This window comes from Pristis pectinata, chromosome 5, assembly GCF_009764475.1.
Source record: "Pristis pectinata isolate sPriPec2 chromosome 5, sPriPec2.1.pri, whole genome shotgun sequence".
Taxonomy (NCBI): Eukaryota; Metazoa; Chordata; class Chondrichthyes; order Rhinopristiformes; family Pristidae; genus Pristis; species Pristis pectinata.
In genome coordinates, this window is record NC_067409.1 from 86,384,037 (window position 1) to 86,400,759 (window position 16,723).

The 16,723-nt window shown below is 39.0% G+C and overlaps 1 protein-coding gene across 2 annotated transcripts in view; it reads right to left on the minus strand.

Annotated features, from left to right (window-relative positions):
- Positions 1 to 313: 313 nt before the first annotated feature.
- LOC127570919 (collagen alpha-6(VI) chain-like) overlaps positions 314 to 16,723 on the minus strand; it is a 111,627-nt gene continuing 95,217 nt past the window's right edge. For both annotated transcript variants that reach the window (XM_052016865.1, XM_052016863.1), the window contains 10 exons: positions 12,401 to 12,436; positions 12,273 to 12,309; positions 11,747 to 11,761; positions 10,079 to 10,572; positions 6,984 to 7,083; positions 6,124 to 6,798; positions 3,849 to 3,912; positions 3,631 to 3,737; positions 2,240 to 2,305; positions 314 to 1,779 (listed from right to left, as the gene is read on the minus strand). In XM_052016865.1, coding sequence (XP_051872825.1) covers positions 1,607 to 1,779; positions 2,240 to 2,305; positions 3,631 to 3,737; positions 3,849 to 3,912; positions 6,124 to 6,798; positions 6,984 to 7,083; positions 10,079 to 10,572; positions 11,747 to 11,761; positions 12,273 to 12,309; positions 12,401 to 12,436 — 1,767 coding nt within the window. In that variant the 3' untranslated portion in view covers positions 314 to 1,606. The remainder of the gene's footprint in view (positions 1,780 to 2,239; positions 2,306 to 3,630; positions 3,738 to 3,848; positions 3,913 to 6,123; positions 6,799 to 6,983; positions 7,084 to 10,078; positions 10,573 to 11,746; positions 11,762 to 12,272; positions 12,310 to 12,400; positions 12,437 to 16,723) is intronic.

Consider the following 16,723-nt stretch of genomic DNA (forward strand, 5'->3'; position numbering starts at 1 on the left):
AGCTGTTGTTTTAACATACAAAATAAGCTTGTAACCTTCTGTGCCATTGCATCTTCTATGTCCATTGAAGAGATTCATATATAGATTTGTATCTGATTATGAAAGTTCTGAAGTAGTGCATCTTGTGTACTTGCCCTGCTTCCACCCCCATTACTCTTCAGCTAAGTGGAAAAGTGTAATCAAACTCGAGACTGATTTGTAAGGCCTGTGCCTGAGAAAGTTTCAACTGTTTAATCTCATCTGGTCACCCAAGGACCCAAATTGTGGACTATTTTGTGTTTAACTTTTTAGTGCATCAAATTGGAAACAGCAGTCTCTTCCTCAATCTTCACTCCAAAGAACCCCCTCCCTCAACCATCATACTCCTCCCACACACATCACTCTTCTTCCTCAGTCCTCCAACCCCCATTGGTCATTGCACCAATGGTCCCCACTCTTTATAGATGTTACTGTCCTCATTTCAGGTACAAGGAGCTATCCATACAATGCTGCCAACAGCTAGGAATCTGTTCTTCCTTCTGTTTCTGTGTATCACTCCACAGGCATTTTCTTCACCCAATTCAAACTTACAAATAAATCCTATTTACCCTTTACAGCCTCAAAATATTGTGAATCATCCCAAAGATGTGTATTTCTATTGTTTGATGAGGCAACGTATTGTCTGAGCAAATGATAAAAAGTGCTACCATTGCTGATAGACTGATTATTTTCACATGCAGATCTTTCCCCTAATGTGTAACATGTTCTTGCATTATTAGTGAATGTGCAAGAAAAGATGAAGGCAAAGTTTAAGTATAGTTTCAGGTTACTTTGTTTTTAATTCAAATCAAAAAGCAGTAATTTTGTAGGTGGAACATATGCATGAACAAATTCTGAGAAAAAACATTGGTTGTGAATAAAGAAAACCAAGAGCACTCTACATGATACTACAAAGATACGTGTTAACTAAATGAAGCTATCCTGGTTATTCATAGTGCTCCTCCATGCCCTGACACAGAATCTAGCAAACTAAGGACTTGTTATAAAAGCAAGGGGGTAGATTCAAATTATGAGCAATCCAGATTTACAAGTTTCAACTTCCATTCCTCAAAGGCATTGGTCTCACACTTTGGAAACAGATGCATGTTATTTTGAAAAACAAAATTCTGATTTGCACAAATAAAATAATGCATTTTACATATTTATATTTAAAGCCTGTTTATCCCTTTTACGCTACTTTTTTTCCTGAACAATGAACTCAGTTCCTTCCTGAAGCCACTGACTCCTTGTACTGGCAATGACTGCAATGGTTATTGCAAATGAATGAGCCTCAACAATGAATAGTTGAGAGCTATTCAACTACAGTGGGCATAACAGCCATTTGCCATTCTTTACTTGCCCAACATCTTCCCAAGCAGAAAATTCCATCAAGAAGATGACCATTTTAGTCTGGAGCTAGACTCCTGGCTGACATTGTTCTCTTCTATCACAGTCCAAGTTCAAATGGAACCATGGCCCAAGTCAAATTTGATATCTTCTGACTAATTCATGGGATAATGCGACTGACCCCTCAGGCTTACTGATTCTGAAGCATTCATTTTGTTGCACGTAACTGCTGAAACATTTTCTAGTGTGATATGAGGCAGATTTCTTCACAATCATCAAGGGTATTGAATCGATTCTCATTTCCATCACATCCGCCATACCAGAACTGTTTACAACTTTTTAGACTTTGGTCAAAGTGCCACTTTAATTCATAATCCTGGCAACTTCCCATATCCTGTCTGAGGGAGCATATATCTGGAAGGGAATAAAGAAATAACATAACAGAATTTGTTTTGTCAGGATGAATGACTAAATTTCCTAATGGACTGAAATATTGTGGTGAATGATGCCAACCATTCATTTTGCCTACGCTCGCCCAAAAACTATGGAGGTTTTCACTAGAACATGAGTTAACCGGAAACCACACCAACTTGGCATCGTCTGTAGAGGATTTGGCACATGTGTGAATGTGATCAAAGACAGTTTTGTGAGAGCTGTAGCATCTAAACCTAAAGGAGTACATTGGAATATTTAATTCAATGCTAAATCATGTACAAAAAGTAAAATGTAGAAAGGGAAATAAAAATGGGATTAAGAGAAATAAAAGACAGAAATAAAAGTAAAAATCATATAACATTTTTAAAATATTAAGGTGTGAGTGTTTTTAAATAGCTTATAGGAAAAGAAGTGCCTACAAAAGTCCCGTTTCACTTACCATGATGTGTATTTGCTTGACTCTCAGCTTCTACTTCCCGTGCAGATACTTCAAATTCTCCCCCATCTTCAAGTGAATTGCAAAGAAAGAATAATTTTCAGTGCTAGAGAAGGTGTTTGGTAAATAATTAAGCCATTGTGTCATTAGAAGTTCATTTGTATTGGAAACCTAACATATACTGATTTAGTGAGTATTCCATGAGTTCCATCGACAAGTCCTTTGGTAATGTACCTGAATAGTGAATCAACTAGAGAGACAGGTCAACTTGGAAAAACTTGGAAAACAACTTTCTGATTCTGTGTTTAACTCTGCATGTGGTTGCTGGGATTGCTCTCTGAGTTGATCTTTAATTACAGGAAAAACATAATTGTTATTTTTTACTGCAAAACCTGGTAAACTGTTCTTTTATGGCAATGGAGCCTCAAAGTTGCCACAGTAAAATTGGTTAAATTGAACAAATTGAACAAATGCTGTTTGATTTTTAAAGGACATACTTATAATGCAACTTCATGGACCTCAGGACATTCCAAAACATTTCACAGCCAGCTGTGAGGTTTTTGAAGGGCAGACACTTGTAATGCAGGAACATAGAAGAAAAATTGCCAACCAAGTTCCCTCACACAGGAATGAGATTAAATGATCTGATAATATGAACCAGAATGCAGAAATATCCTCTGCCTTTCATCAAAATAGAATCACTAGGGGTTAGGAATTATGGGGAGAAGGCAGGAGAATGGGAGTTTAAAAAAATCAGCCATGATTGAATGGTGGAGCAGACTCGATGGGCCAAGTGGCCTAATTCTGCTCCTATATCTTATGGTCTTATGGACATTGCATCTTCTATGTCTATCTAAGAGAGCAGATAGGAATTTTGATTAACATTCTCATTTATATTGCCCTGCAGACCATCTGACAGTACTGCACTGGTGTCTCAGCCTGGATGTTATTCTCAAATATCAATGTGATATTTGAACCTATCATCTTCCGACTCAGGTTTCAATAAATAGTTACAATTCAATTCTGAATTTAATCAGGTCATGTACATAGTAATTACTGGAGGAAAGCCTGCAATACAAGACCCATAAGATATGGTAAGATTGTTTGTGATGGAATTTTCCCAATGCCTTGGCCAATCAAAAGTTTACAGCTGCTCCTGATGGCATGAAATCCCAGTGATCCTATTGGTTTTGGCTGATTATTCCACTGATACGTTGCAGCAACATTGGAAATGATCTATGAGCAAACAGCAAAAATGCTTTTCTGTAATTGCAATATTGGCTGCTCAAAAGCTTTGCTTCCAACTCCAATACTATCTGTCTATAAACTGTGCACATATTATGTTTTTAAATAGCTAATGGAAAAAGTGCCTGTAAACATTCCATTGTACCTACCATGATATACATTCTCTTGCCTCTCAGTTATTGTTCCCTGTGCATACGCTGCAGATTCTTCCTCATCTTCATAATTTTCCAATATTGTTTCTTTCTCTACATATACACTGTAAAAGAAGCATAAGTTATAAAACTGGCATAAAAATCAATAAAATAGTATTGAATGTATATTGAAAACATAAGCTTAAATAAAAAATACAATGCCTTTTAAAATGTACCTTATTTCACTCTCATATTGACATTCCCGCTCTAAGTATGGAGAGGGGTAGTCATTGATTTCAACTGCAAAAAGCAAATTTCATTAAAATTAGTAAAAAAAAATTAGTAGGCACATCAAAATCCCCAATATTTGTTTTTGAGTACATCAAAATTGAAACCACCAGTAATGATTTCATGTTCATTAAAATTAATTGACTTTGTTCTTGAGATTTTTTATGAAACCAGCAGACCTGGCCCCAATCCCAGACTTGCTACGTTTTCCTTATGTGGACCTCTGGTGCAGCCAAGGTTTGCAGAAATAGACCAGAACCGAAGCAGTAATAGGCAGGGGAATAAACAGTGGGGGGTCAGGGGCAAGCATTGGGATAGGACCTTCTAATGACCTGGGAATGATTTGCGAACATATGAAAATATTAAGGATGAGCATGCAAATATAAATGCTGAAAAGTTAAAGTCCTGTTCAATTCCCTGTGAAAGGGATAACAAATAACAATGCTTTTTTTAAGCCCTTTAAATGACACTGAAGAATTTCCAGGCCACAGACTTTTGAAAACTACTTGAATCTGTAACATAGTAGAATCAATGTGATTTATTCCACGATTTAGCAGATCACCGGCACATTTAACACTGATGCAATGTAATCTGTATCAATGGAAACATGAGTTAATTGAGCACATATTAATGGGTGATTTAATTGAGATGTTTTAAGGTAAATAAAGATTTCAGTAAGGGTCGATAGAGAGATAAGTTTCTCAGGTCACAGGTCTTAATCTTACAATTTGAGCAGAACAGCTGCAGGATGTGGTCAGGAAACACATTCCACTCAAAGGCTGGAACAGATCTGGAATTTGTTTGGTATAATTTACTATTACTATAATGTATTTGTGCCAGGAAATTGGACCTTCTCCAATTTTGTTACATTAAACATGAACAGTGCACAGTGTAAACATCCACTCCAATCTCCTTAAAACCTTTTGCATAATTGGCCAAAAAATTGTGAAAAATAGTGATACGGCATGTTGTGCACATACTCAGCCTCTAAAATGGGACCTGTGCATTGCAGAACTCCCAGCTACTGCACCATTGCCCCATTGATTGTTGGGAAGAGAGTCAGCACTTGAAGGACCTTTCCCCAAGGCAGCCACTGCAGAACTGCAGAAAATGGGGGAGTGAGGGAAAACATGGGGGAAGGGGAAATGGAGCTCCCCAATTTGTCTGGGCAGTTGAACAGTTCCTGGACCATAATGGACCATGTCACTGATCAATATGTCATTGAGTGCTACATGCCACTCACAAAAGACTTAAAACAAAATTGTGATCAGTGAGGGAGCTCCAAGCAATTATGTGATAATATGTTGGCCATAAATAAGTGAGGCTGGCAGATATATGCAGGATGTCAATGTAACATTACAGGCCTTCTGATTGTCATCTCAATCTTGAGCCCTGTACATTGTACTCCAGTTGCTTAGTGAGTATTTGGAGGTCTTAACCCCATTGCTTCAAGTTCTATTGGCAGCGGAGGAAGTGGTACAATATCCTTGACTACACAACTGATGTTGGGCAAATATTAAGTGCACAAAAGAATTGTGCATTGAAATTCCCTGGGGCAATTTCCAAAAAGATGCTAGTCAGCCCAGAAAGGATACTTAGATTCTCACTAGCTATCTAAGAACCCACAAAACCAGAGGATAAGCAAGTCATCATTGGTTCCCCTGGGACATCCTAAGAAGGTTGGTGGAGATGCTTCAATTGTTTCTCTTTTTCTTTCCTGTCTCTAACTGCCAATTTGTGAAGTGATTATTACCTTGACAACTTTAGCCTCCACCCTATCACAGACATCCCCCCTGTTCTTTCCACCCTTTCCCCTCTCTGCAACTTAACACATTCATGTCCTCTCTTTTACAGTTCTGATGAAGGGTCCTTGATCCAAAACATCTGTTCCTGACTACTTCCACCATATTCTGCGTTGTCTTGGATTTCCTGCATCTGTGGTGTTTTGCTTCAATCCTCATGTGACAGAGCTGTCAACTGGGGGCAGGCTACAGCTGGAGGTCAGTATAATGATGGATCTTTCTAGCCTTTTATCACCTGGCATCTATTATGACCCTAAAGGAAAGGGAAATCTGAAGCCTGCAAAATCGGCAAATTGAAAATAATTTTTAAAATACAATATTAAAGGTCTGGCTAATGTAAAAGCACCAATTTCTCTCTGGAAAGAATACATAGTCAGTAACATCTTAATTTTTTTTTAGTTTTAAGTCAAGCATAACTTACGTGTGAGACTTTTCAGGAAGGCCCGAGTAAACCTTTCGACATAAGTCATTTCAGAATCAAGCAGCTGGCCAATGTGAATCAAGTGTTGGTCAAAAGGAAAACTAACAGTCTCCTCCAGGTTGTTTCTGCCAGTTTCCTTCCCAAGGAAAACTGTAAAGATCACAAAACCTTTGCACCTAGCTTCCTGGGACACCATTCTTAACTTTTCCATGTCAAAGTCACCTGTTTCTCCTGCAAGTATTATGAAGATCACTTTATAACGGCGTGCACCTGGGCCTCTTGTGAAAACATTATTTATGGTCCATTCAATAGCATGGCCTATCCCAGAGGGTCCATCTAATTTATTAAATAATTCCTTAATGTGCCTCTTCATCATGTTTTTGTTGTTATATTTCAAGAACCCAAACTCCAAACTGACTGGCTTCTGACCAGCACTGGGGAGGTAACCTGCTGGTGAGTGTTGTACCAATGCTACCCTAGCACGATTATCAGGGGTGCGTGGGCTTCTTGAAATCACAAACATATCCAGCATTGAGATGAGGAAATACTTTATTCTTTCAAAGTCCATCATTTTCATATTGTGTGAGCCATCAACAACAAAAGCCATGTCCATGTTGATTGAGATTGGAGGTGGAGAGATGACTTGTTGACATTGAGCTCTTGGTTGACACATATCTGTAAAGGAAGGGGAAAGCCTAATGTTTAGATCTTGAGAATCCTTGCAGATCAGGTACCCTTACTTTTATGTTTAAACCACTTTACTGATGTTTCATATCAACAATGCAGAAAAACATAACCTCAATATTTGTTGTTGAAGTTTGATTTACTATACTATTAACTGAATACAATTAAAGTCATACCAAAACAGAAGGTGCATAATTGGATTGTGCGTAACTGTTCCTGAGCTTCTCGTTGCTGTCTTGACAACAAAGCTACTTGAAACTTGCTTGTATCATCAACCTTTATCGGGAGTAAAGAAAGGACATCCAAATTTCAAAAACAAGTATTTCTAAACACATGTTAAAAGCATGAAAAGGACATTACATCATGGTTCAGGCAGTTAGTTTAAAGCCATGAGCATTCAATAGATCAAGTAATCTAACAGGTCAAGAGTACATTTAGTTCATTACTGCTTGGATGCATAATCTTCCAGTACTGTTGCATATATTTTCCCACTATCTAGGGAATTCTGGTGCTATTTGAATAGCAACATTACTATCTACTCACTGGTGTCAAGCACATTGCTGTTGTATGAAGGCAAATATTTGTATTTATACAGTGCCTTTTGAGGCGTTAGGATGTCTCAATGTCTTCTTGGCCTAATGAAATATTTTTAAAGAGCCACCCCATTATGAAGTAGAAACCATAGAAGACAATGTTCAGATAAATGACCATATAATCATTTTGTTGGCTTTTAGTTAAGGGATAATTATTGTACAGGACAACAAGAGAACTCCTCTCTCAAATAATGACCTGGATTTTTTTACATCCACATGAGAGAACCATTTCACCCACAAGCAGGTACTTTTGACACCACAGCACCCTTAGTCTGGACTTAAGTATAAACGTGGTCTTAAATCTTTAGTAGGAATTAACTCTTTTCATTTTGGTTGAGAGCCATGAGTGCCACACACCAAGCCACAACTTAAAGCTAACTAAATTGTATGTTTTTTGGCCAGTATTATTAGTATTATCCCTATTACATTTGAAATTTGTAGCATGCACTGGCATGATCCTGTCAAGTCCTAAATAAGCAGTATATATATCAATGAACAGTTTGAATACAGACCACCTCAACTTATTTGGCCAAAGTCACCAGACAAGATTCTCAATTAATTCTCTTTTCACCTCCACAAGATTTCTTCGATGTTTAATCTTTACACTTATTATAGTATGAAATATCATCAACATCACAGTTCCTCTTTCACTTGTATCTATTATTGGAAATTCTCTGGCTTTAGTTCTGATCACACTTAATATCTTATATTTCTTTGTGAGATCATCCTCACTAAGTCACCTTCCTTCGAGGCTAAAAAGCTACTATATCCCTACTTGTTTCTTGTAGCTCAATCCTTTGGCTGACACTTGCATTGCCTCTACGCCTCAAACACCCCTGTATCTTGGTGGTTAGTACTGAATGTGTTCTTAAGGCATAAATATACTGCAAGACACCTTTAGCACAATCTCTAATCACACCGAATCACCAATATATCATATAAATGGTTCTGATGGTAGCACTTTTGCCTCTAAGTAAGGAAGATTTCAACCTAGCTTACATTACCAAAAGTGGGTGAACTGGTCATTCCCACATGATGTCAATTCATTCACCAAGGACTTTGCACTTTATCCTCATCTCTCATCGCCCCTGTGCTCAATTTCCCATGTTGACTCCTGATTCTCCAACATATTAATAGAAATCCTTTCCATATTATTAATTTTATTACAGGAAGGATTTGAAAAAGTGTGTTCAAATCTTTCCTGTAATATCTTCCAACAGTGGGACCTTCCAAAAACACTTCCAGATCAGTTCTTTATTCTTCTTTTACCCTATCACCAACAACCGTGTTCTCTGCTGCAAAAGTCGGACGTTTTGGATTTCCCTCCTCTTTCCATCCCAATGCTCTCCTCCAGTGAGACAGCTCTGAAAATTTGCCACGCTCTCCAAGCTTTCAGACATCCACCTTAATGTCTCCTCTTTTGGCCTGGAGGTTATTTGTTTGTCTGGGTAATTTTCTTTCGGTTGTTTAATAATGTCAAAGGCCTTACATGCATGCAATTTTGTTCCCTCATCCCTCCCCACCATTGATAGTATCTACAGGAGGTGCTGCCTCAGGAAGGCAGCATCTATCATCAAATATCCCCATTATCCGGGCTATGCCATCTTGTTGCAGCTACCATCAGGCAGGAGGTACAGAAGTTTGAAGTCCCACACCATTAGGTTCAAGAACAGTTACTTCCCTTCAACCATTTGGTTCCTGAACCAACCAACAAAACTCTAATCACTACAGTTTGGCAACACTATGACCACTTTGCACTAACATGGACTTTTTTTGTTCTAATTGTGTTTTCTTGTACAAAAAATGTATATAATTTGTGTCTGTCTTGTGAATACTGCTTATATCATATTGATGCTATGTGCCTGATGGGTGACTTGATAGAGGTGTACAGGATGATAAGAGGCATAGATTGAATGGACAGTCAGAGACTTTTTCCCAGGGCGACAATGGCTAACATGAGGGGACATAATTTTAAGGTGATTGGAGGAAGGTATAAAGGGGATGTCAGGGGTAAGTTTTTTTATAGAGAGTGGTGGGTGCGTGGAACGTGCTGCCGGCAGAGGTTGTGGGGGCAGATACATTAGGGACATTTAAGAGACTCTTAGATAGACACATGAATGATAGAAAAATAGGGGGCTATGTGGGAGGGAAGGGTTAGATAGATCTTAGAGCAGGATAAAATGTTGGCACAACATTGTGGGCCGAAGGGCCTGTACTGTGCTGTAGTGTTCTATGTTCTATGTAGCCCTTCCCCTTTAGGTGTACTCTTTGTAGTTTAACTGCCAAAGATCTCATTATACCAGTCAATTCCCCAAGGCATTATATATAGGGAGTTGAGAACATGTGGTCCTCAGCTGAAGAAAGAAGAAAAATGAACAAAGAATTAAAATATAATTCAGTCCTCATTTCAAGTTCAACAGACTGGCCTTAATTTTGTATTACCAGTTTTCAATTGTTACACTCAGATTTAACAATAGAAACTGCCCATGTAGACATTACACTGCAACTAAATCTCCCATCAGCCTATGGTGCTGCATTCCCTCCACTGGCAGATGGGTTCAATGATAGAATGAGGAATTCACATCACAAATGCAAGCATAGAAACTTAAAACAGGAAATTTTGATAGGGAGTACAAATAAATGTATTATTTATAAAATATAGTAGATATTTCTTCTACCTGGAAGGCAAGCTGTATGTCAGGGACTTCAGCAAAAGAAATGACAACCGGGGTGATGTCCAAGGCACTGAACTCCAGGGCTGCGGTCATGATTGCTGATTTGTGTTGAGTTGGTCCACTGGTAATAAACACTGCTACTTTTCTGGCAAGAATGCCACCACGAGCATGTTTGAAAGCATTTCTCGCCACAAACTTCATTGCTGTTCCGATATCCTGCCTGTTAGCTGACCGCTCATAAGCTAAATTCTGCAGTGCTTCTAGAAGCTTTTTCTTTCTCCTGTATTCTGAGAAACGGATGAACATTTTTGGCATGGAGCTATAGGTAAGAACTGCCACACGTGCTCCCTCTAGACAGGTGCTTTCAGTTATTTTAAGATCCTGCACAAAATCAATCACCATCCTCTTCATTCTGTTAAACATGACCGGAGTAACACCTGAAGACGAGTCCAATGCAAACACTAGGTCCAGAGGATAAACGGGACACTCTGAGCTTTCTGAAATGAGAAATCATTCATTTTTTTTAAAAGGTAGAAAAATAACTACCTTTTGCATTTATGTAGCATGTTACATAGCACTAAGACTGCTTTAGAGCTAATTAAATACTTCTGAAGTGTAGTCACCACTGTATTGTAGGAAAGCTAACAAGCAACTTGCAAGCAAACTTCCAAAAACAGCAGGTGAAAATCAAAGAAAACCTGCAGATGCTGGAAATCTGGATTTAAAAGAAACAGAAAATGCTGGAAACACTTAGCAGATCAGGCAGCATCTGTGGTATAAGAAATAGAATTAACAATTCACATTGAAGACCCTTCATTCAGAATTGAGGTCTTTGATTTGAAATGTTAACCGTCTTTCTCTTTCCATAAGTGCTGCCTGACCTGCTGAGTGTTTCCAGCATTTTTTTGTTTTTTTCCTACAAGCCGCAATGTTGATATATAAATAGATAAACAGTTAGAGAATATATTGACCGGGGAAAACTCTTCTCTTTGAAATAGTTTCATAGCATCATAGAATCATGTTACAGTGATCAGGTGGTCACTCAGCCCAATAAGTCGATGCCATCTAGAACAATCCATTCAGTCCCAGTTACATAATTCTCCCCATCGACTATATATTTGCTTTCCCTCTCATGGCTATACTGTTTGAAAGCTCTGCATGCTTTCACCACTCTTACAGTCAGATCATAACCACTCTGCAAGAAAGTGTTTTTCCTCATGTTCCACCTGTCGCCTTTGCCCTACACTTTGAAATGGTCCTTGAACTAACCAATAATGGAAGCAGCTTCTTTGTACTTGTACTCTCTAAATCCATCATGATCTTGTACATCCCTACTAAATCTCCTCTCAACCCTCTTTCCTCCAAGGAGAATAATCCCAGTTTTTCTAATGTAGCCTTGTAGCTGAGATCTCATTTTTGCTGGAACCGCATTAGTAGATATTTAATATACCCTCTCCGGGACTTCTATAATTCTTCCTTTAGCATTGTGACAAGATTGAGACTCCAGTATCATGGATTCTTTTACAAAGGATTTAGTGTCTCAGTCAAAATTCAGGCTTCCAACAGTGCAGCTCCCCAGTGCTAGACTGGAAGTAATTTGCTGGATTATCATTTGATAAATGAATTAAAAATAAAGCCATTCTGAATTAAAAATAAAGCAAGAACACTCACTTGATGAACAGCAAGCTGGAAGGAGAAAAGAAAAATATCTACAATTACTTCCTTTGAAATATAAACACTACAATTTAAAGATGACGCATCCCTACGGAGGTGAATTTTAGTAACAAAGACTTCTTAAATTTTTTGCTGTTATCAGAAGGATTGTTTTGCTTTATCTGTACAGTGCCACATAATACAACACATCTCACAAGAAAAAAGTTACATTAAGTTGGTAGGGAAATGAACACACGAGCTAAAATTTCTATTGTGTGTCTGATGTCATGAAATAGTCTAAAAGGTCTTTTCCTATGGCATTTAGATGAGAATTCAAAAGCCACTTAAAACAAAAATGAAATGCGGTCATCTGGGAGGTTGATAACTTGTCTGCCTCAGTGTTTTAAAACTTTACAAACATTAATGTAGTTATTACCAGTAAATATCAAATTTTATCTTTTCAACGTCTTCAGCCAAGAACCAATTAAAAGGAACAATTTTGTTTTAAAAACATTGTGACATATTGAAGAACTATGCTACTTACGGCAATTACTTCGAATATACGACAGGAGTTCACATGGCTGCAAAAGAAAAATGGAATATTCAAGATCTAGAGGATAGCATAAAATTCTTATTTTGGGAAGAAATTGCGCTTGAACAGAAATGACTTACTTTCATGGGTGTGGTCCCTGGTGGCCCTTTCAAGCCCTGAAATAGCAAGAAAATGAAAACATTCTTTAGAAGTTTTGCATGTTATATGCATGCATGGACTAACTCTATACTAATATTAATAACTGAATGCTAATGCACCTCCAAATCTTTCTCCAACTTCACTCTCCTCTAACTCCCATCTCTCCTCCCAAGTTCCATCCACAGCTACATTTTCACCATCCGTTTACATTTTGACCTCTTTGAACATTTGAGCAATCCACCTGGATCAGTCCTCAGCAGAGGCCTCAGTTTTATCCCCTTGTGGAAGAATAAAATAGCCTTCTTTGACTATACTGGGGCTGATGGGATACTTGACATTGTATTAGGGAACTGGGTCTACAGTTAGCAGTCCTGTAGAAACTGCTAAAACTAAACCCTTCGTATAAACGGGATGTGAATCCCGTTTTGGATGCGCTGAGGAACTGGCTACTTGACTAAGGATTAAGTATGTTACAACTGTAACTAAAACAGTCACAGGATAAGCTGTCATCTCAAAGTGTAAAGTAAGCTTGTAACCAGCTGTCATTTAGAGTCTGGGTGACGGTGGAGATTGCTGCCCACTCTCCATGGTACCATGAAAAAAATAAAGCCTTGGAACAAGACTCGGAGTTATTGTCTTTATGAGAGACTAAATAGAATTTCTGCAGCACCCCTTTTGTCCCTATCTTAATGAATTCCAGGCCCAACATGACTTTGAGCACTTCCTTTGTTGCCTTCACTTCCATGATCGTTTCTTTGATCACAAGTCTTCACACCAAACTGTGAATCCTTACTTCCATCTCCAGATTTAGCAATCCAACTGGACCCCTCCCTCAAGCTTAGTTCCCCCATCTATATTTAGTCATTTTTAATTGCCAATAAAACAACAATGACTGTCTTGATGTTTCCACTCTTACTCACTTTAACCTAACCCTTCTGAACTTGTAGCATTCTGCTCACTAAGGGTCAATCCCAACATTATTTTCAAGCCTATTGACAAGGGTGGTGTTGCTATGGTTTGGCAAACATCAGCTCAAAGATATCACCTCATACTTTCCTCTGGACCCTGACCTACCACTGTATAAAGGCACTTTATGAGGGCATGTACAGTAGTGTAGCGGTTAGCATAACACTATTACAGTGCCAACAACCTGGGTTCAATTCTAGCTGCTGTCCGTAAGGAGTTTGTACGTTCTCCCCGCGTTTGCGTGAGTTTCCTCTGGGTGCTCCAGTTTCCTTCCACATTCCGAAGACATACGGGTTAGGAAGTTGTGGGCACGCTATGTTAGCACTGGAAGCGTGGCGACACTTGTGGGCTGCCCCCAGAACACTCTATGCAAAAGATGCATTTCACTGTGTGTTTCAATGTACATGTGACTAATAAAGATACCTTAACTTATCTCATATCAGAGTATGGTTCCCCATATGGTCACTGACCACATTTCCTTGGAAGATCTTCATTCTATAACCTCTAGCCTCACGGTTACTCAACCCGAAGAACAATAAGCTGGATTATCCTGGCGGACAGAATGTTTCAGTCTGCTCTCATCTTACAGAACTGATTTCTTCCTGTCTTGACTCCATCCTCTCTCGTTAGTCATGTCCCTCTCTTTTATGTCCTTTACCCCTCTGATGCCTCTGCCAACCAACTCAACTTCATCATGGATGTCCAATCTCAAGATACCTCCATTTCACATCAGGATAGCCGAGGGCTCTTCACTTCTCCCAATCAGTCTGCCTCATTCATCCAGCTGAACTTACTGCTATGTGGAACAACTTTTTCAACTCCACTCATTTCCTCCAGTCAAAGGTATAGCTACAGGAACTCACATGGGCCCCAAACTGCTTCTTGTAGGATATGTGGAACAGTCCTTGAATCAGTCCTACTCAGGTCCCTTCTCTCACCAGTTTTTCTGGTACATTGATGACTGTGTTGGTGCTGCTTCCTGCACTTATACAGAACTGGAAAATTTCATTACCTTTACTGCCAAAATCCACCCTGTTCCCACTTTCACAAGGTCCATTTCTGACATTCCCTTTCTTTTCTCAACAAATATCACCATTTCAGGTTGGCTATCAATATTCATAAATTCCCACAGTTGTCATAGAACATAGAACACTATAGCACAGTACAGGCCCTTCGCCACAATGTTGTGCCGACATTTTATCCTGCTCTAAGATCTATCTAATCCTTCCCTCCCACATAGCCCCCTATTTTTCTATCATTCATGTGTCTATCTAAGAGTCTCTTAAATGTCCTTAATGTATCTGCCCCCACAACCTCTGCCGGCAGCACGTTCCACGCACCCACCACTCTCTGTGTAAAAAAACTTACCCCTGACATCCCCTTTATACCTTCCTCCAATCACCTTAAAATTATGTCCCCTTGTGTTAGCCATTGCCACCCTGGGAAAAAGTATCTGATTGTCCACTCGATCTATGCCTCTTATCATCTTGTACATCTCTATCAAGTCACTACTCATCCTCCTTCGCTCCAAAGAGAAAAGCCCTAGCTCACTCAACCTATCCTCATAAGACATGTCCTGACCACACCTCGTCCCACCCTGTTTCCCATAAGGGTTAATTCCATTCTCCATCCCTGTCATATCTGTTCTGATGATGAGACTTCCCACGCCAGTGTTTCTATGATGTATTTTTTTCCTTAACCATGGTCTTTACCAAAGTGATAGGGTTTTCAAGTACATCTCCTTTAAGCATAGATTCACATACCCATTCATGACACAGGAAGCCATTTGACTTCAAACAGAGCCAACCCAACAGTCCAATTCCTCCTTATTCCCTCTCACATGCACAGCAATCTTCTTTTAATTCTTTTGCCATTTACCTACACTAGGGGACAATTTACATTAGTCAATTAACCTATCATCATACCTTTAGGATGTGGGAGGAATCTGGATCATCTGGAGGAAACACAAATGGTGACAAGGAGAATGTGAAAATCCCACACTGACAGCACCCAAGGTCAGAATCGATCTGAGGTGATAGTGCCAACTGCTACCCAACATGCCTCTCTATTTCCCACACTTTGCTCTTCATACCTCTTCCATTGTCCAGAACAACACTTTGACTGCTTTGCACTAAAGTTGACTTTGTTTTTTTGTGTTCCAATTGTGTTCTTCTTGTAAAAACTGTGTATAATTTATGTTTAATTATGTTTTTCTTGTGAATGCTGCTTATATGATACTATGTGCCTGTGATGCTGCTGCAAGTAAGTTTTTCATTGCACCTGTACATACATGTACTTGTGCATATGACAATAAACTCAACTTTGACAAGGATAGGAATTCTCTTGCCCTCACCTTCCACACCATCGGCGTCCATGATCAAAGGAATTATTTTCCATAATTTGTGCCAGTTTCAATGAAATTCCACCATAACACTTCTTCTCCTCCCCTTTCATCATTCCGAAGGGACCATTCATATTGCTCTTCCATCTCTACCAAAAACTTCCGCTTCTCCTGGCACTTTCCCATGCAATTGCAAGAGGTGCAACACCTGCCCCTTTACCTTGTCCCTTCCCACCACCCAGGGACCATAAAAAGTCATTCCAGGTGAAGAAGCAACTTATTTGCACAGCTTCCAATCTAGTGTATTGTATTTGATGCTGATATGGATTTCTGTACATTGCAGGAACCATATGCAGATTGGGTGACTACTTTGCAGAATGCCTTCATTCAGTCCACAAGGGTGACCCTAAGTTTCCAGTTGTTTTACACTTTAATTTTCCATCACACTCCCTTTCTGATCTCTCTATCTTGGCCTCCTACACTGTTCCAACAGAATCTAATGTAAATATAAGGAACCATAGCACACTGACTCTTGAATGTGCAAACAATATTTTTTTGCTATCAGCATAACTTTTCACAAACATCAACAGCAAACTTCCTACAGAGCTAAATTCCTACAAGTTCAGGCCACTCAAAATATTTAACAAATGAACTGACATAACATAACTGCAGCTACAGCAATCTAATTAAGAGCAATCTTCAATAAATTAGATAAAGAAATATCTCCACCTTGGCTTTTCAGCTGTGATTATGCCATGGTAAGTTTATTTTGCATCATTTTTGTAATATTGTGGTTGAATTCAGCTTGTGAACTTGGTAACCCTGCAAGGAAGGTTCATTCTGTTCATTCCCCAAGAAAAGCACAGTGGCCTGAATTGTCCAGATTGTGATCTTGTTGTGTCAAGCAAAATGATTGCCACTCCAAATTATAATTATTTTTTCAGAATGTTCTCCCACTGCATTTCCTGTAGTAAGGTTTCATGTGACTTCTGTGAGG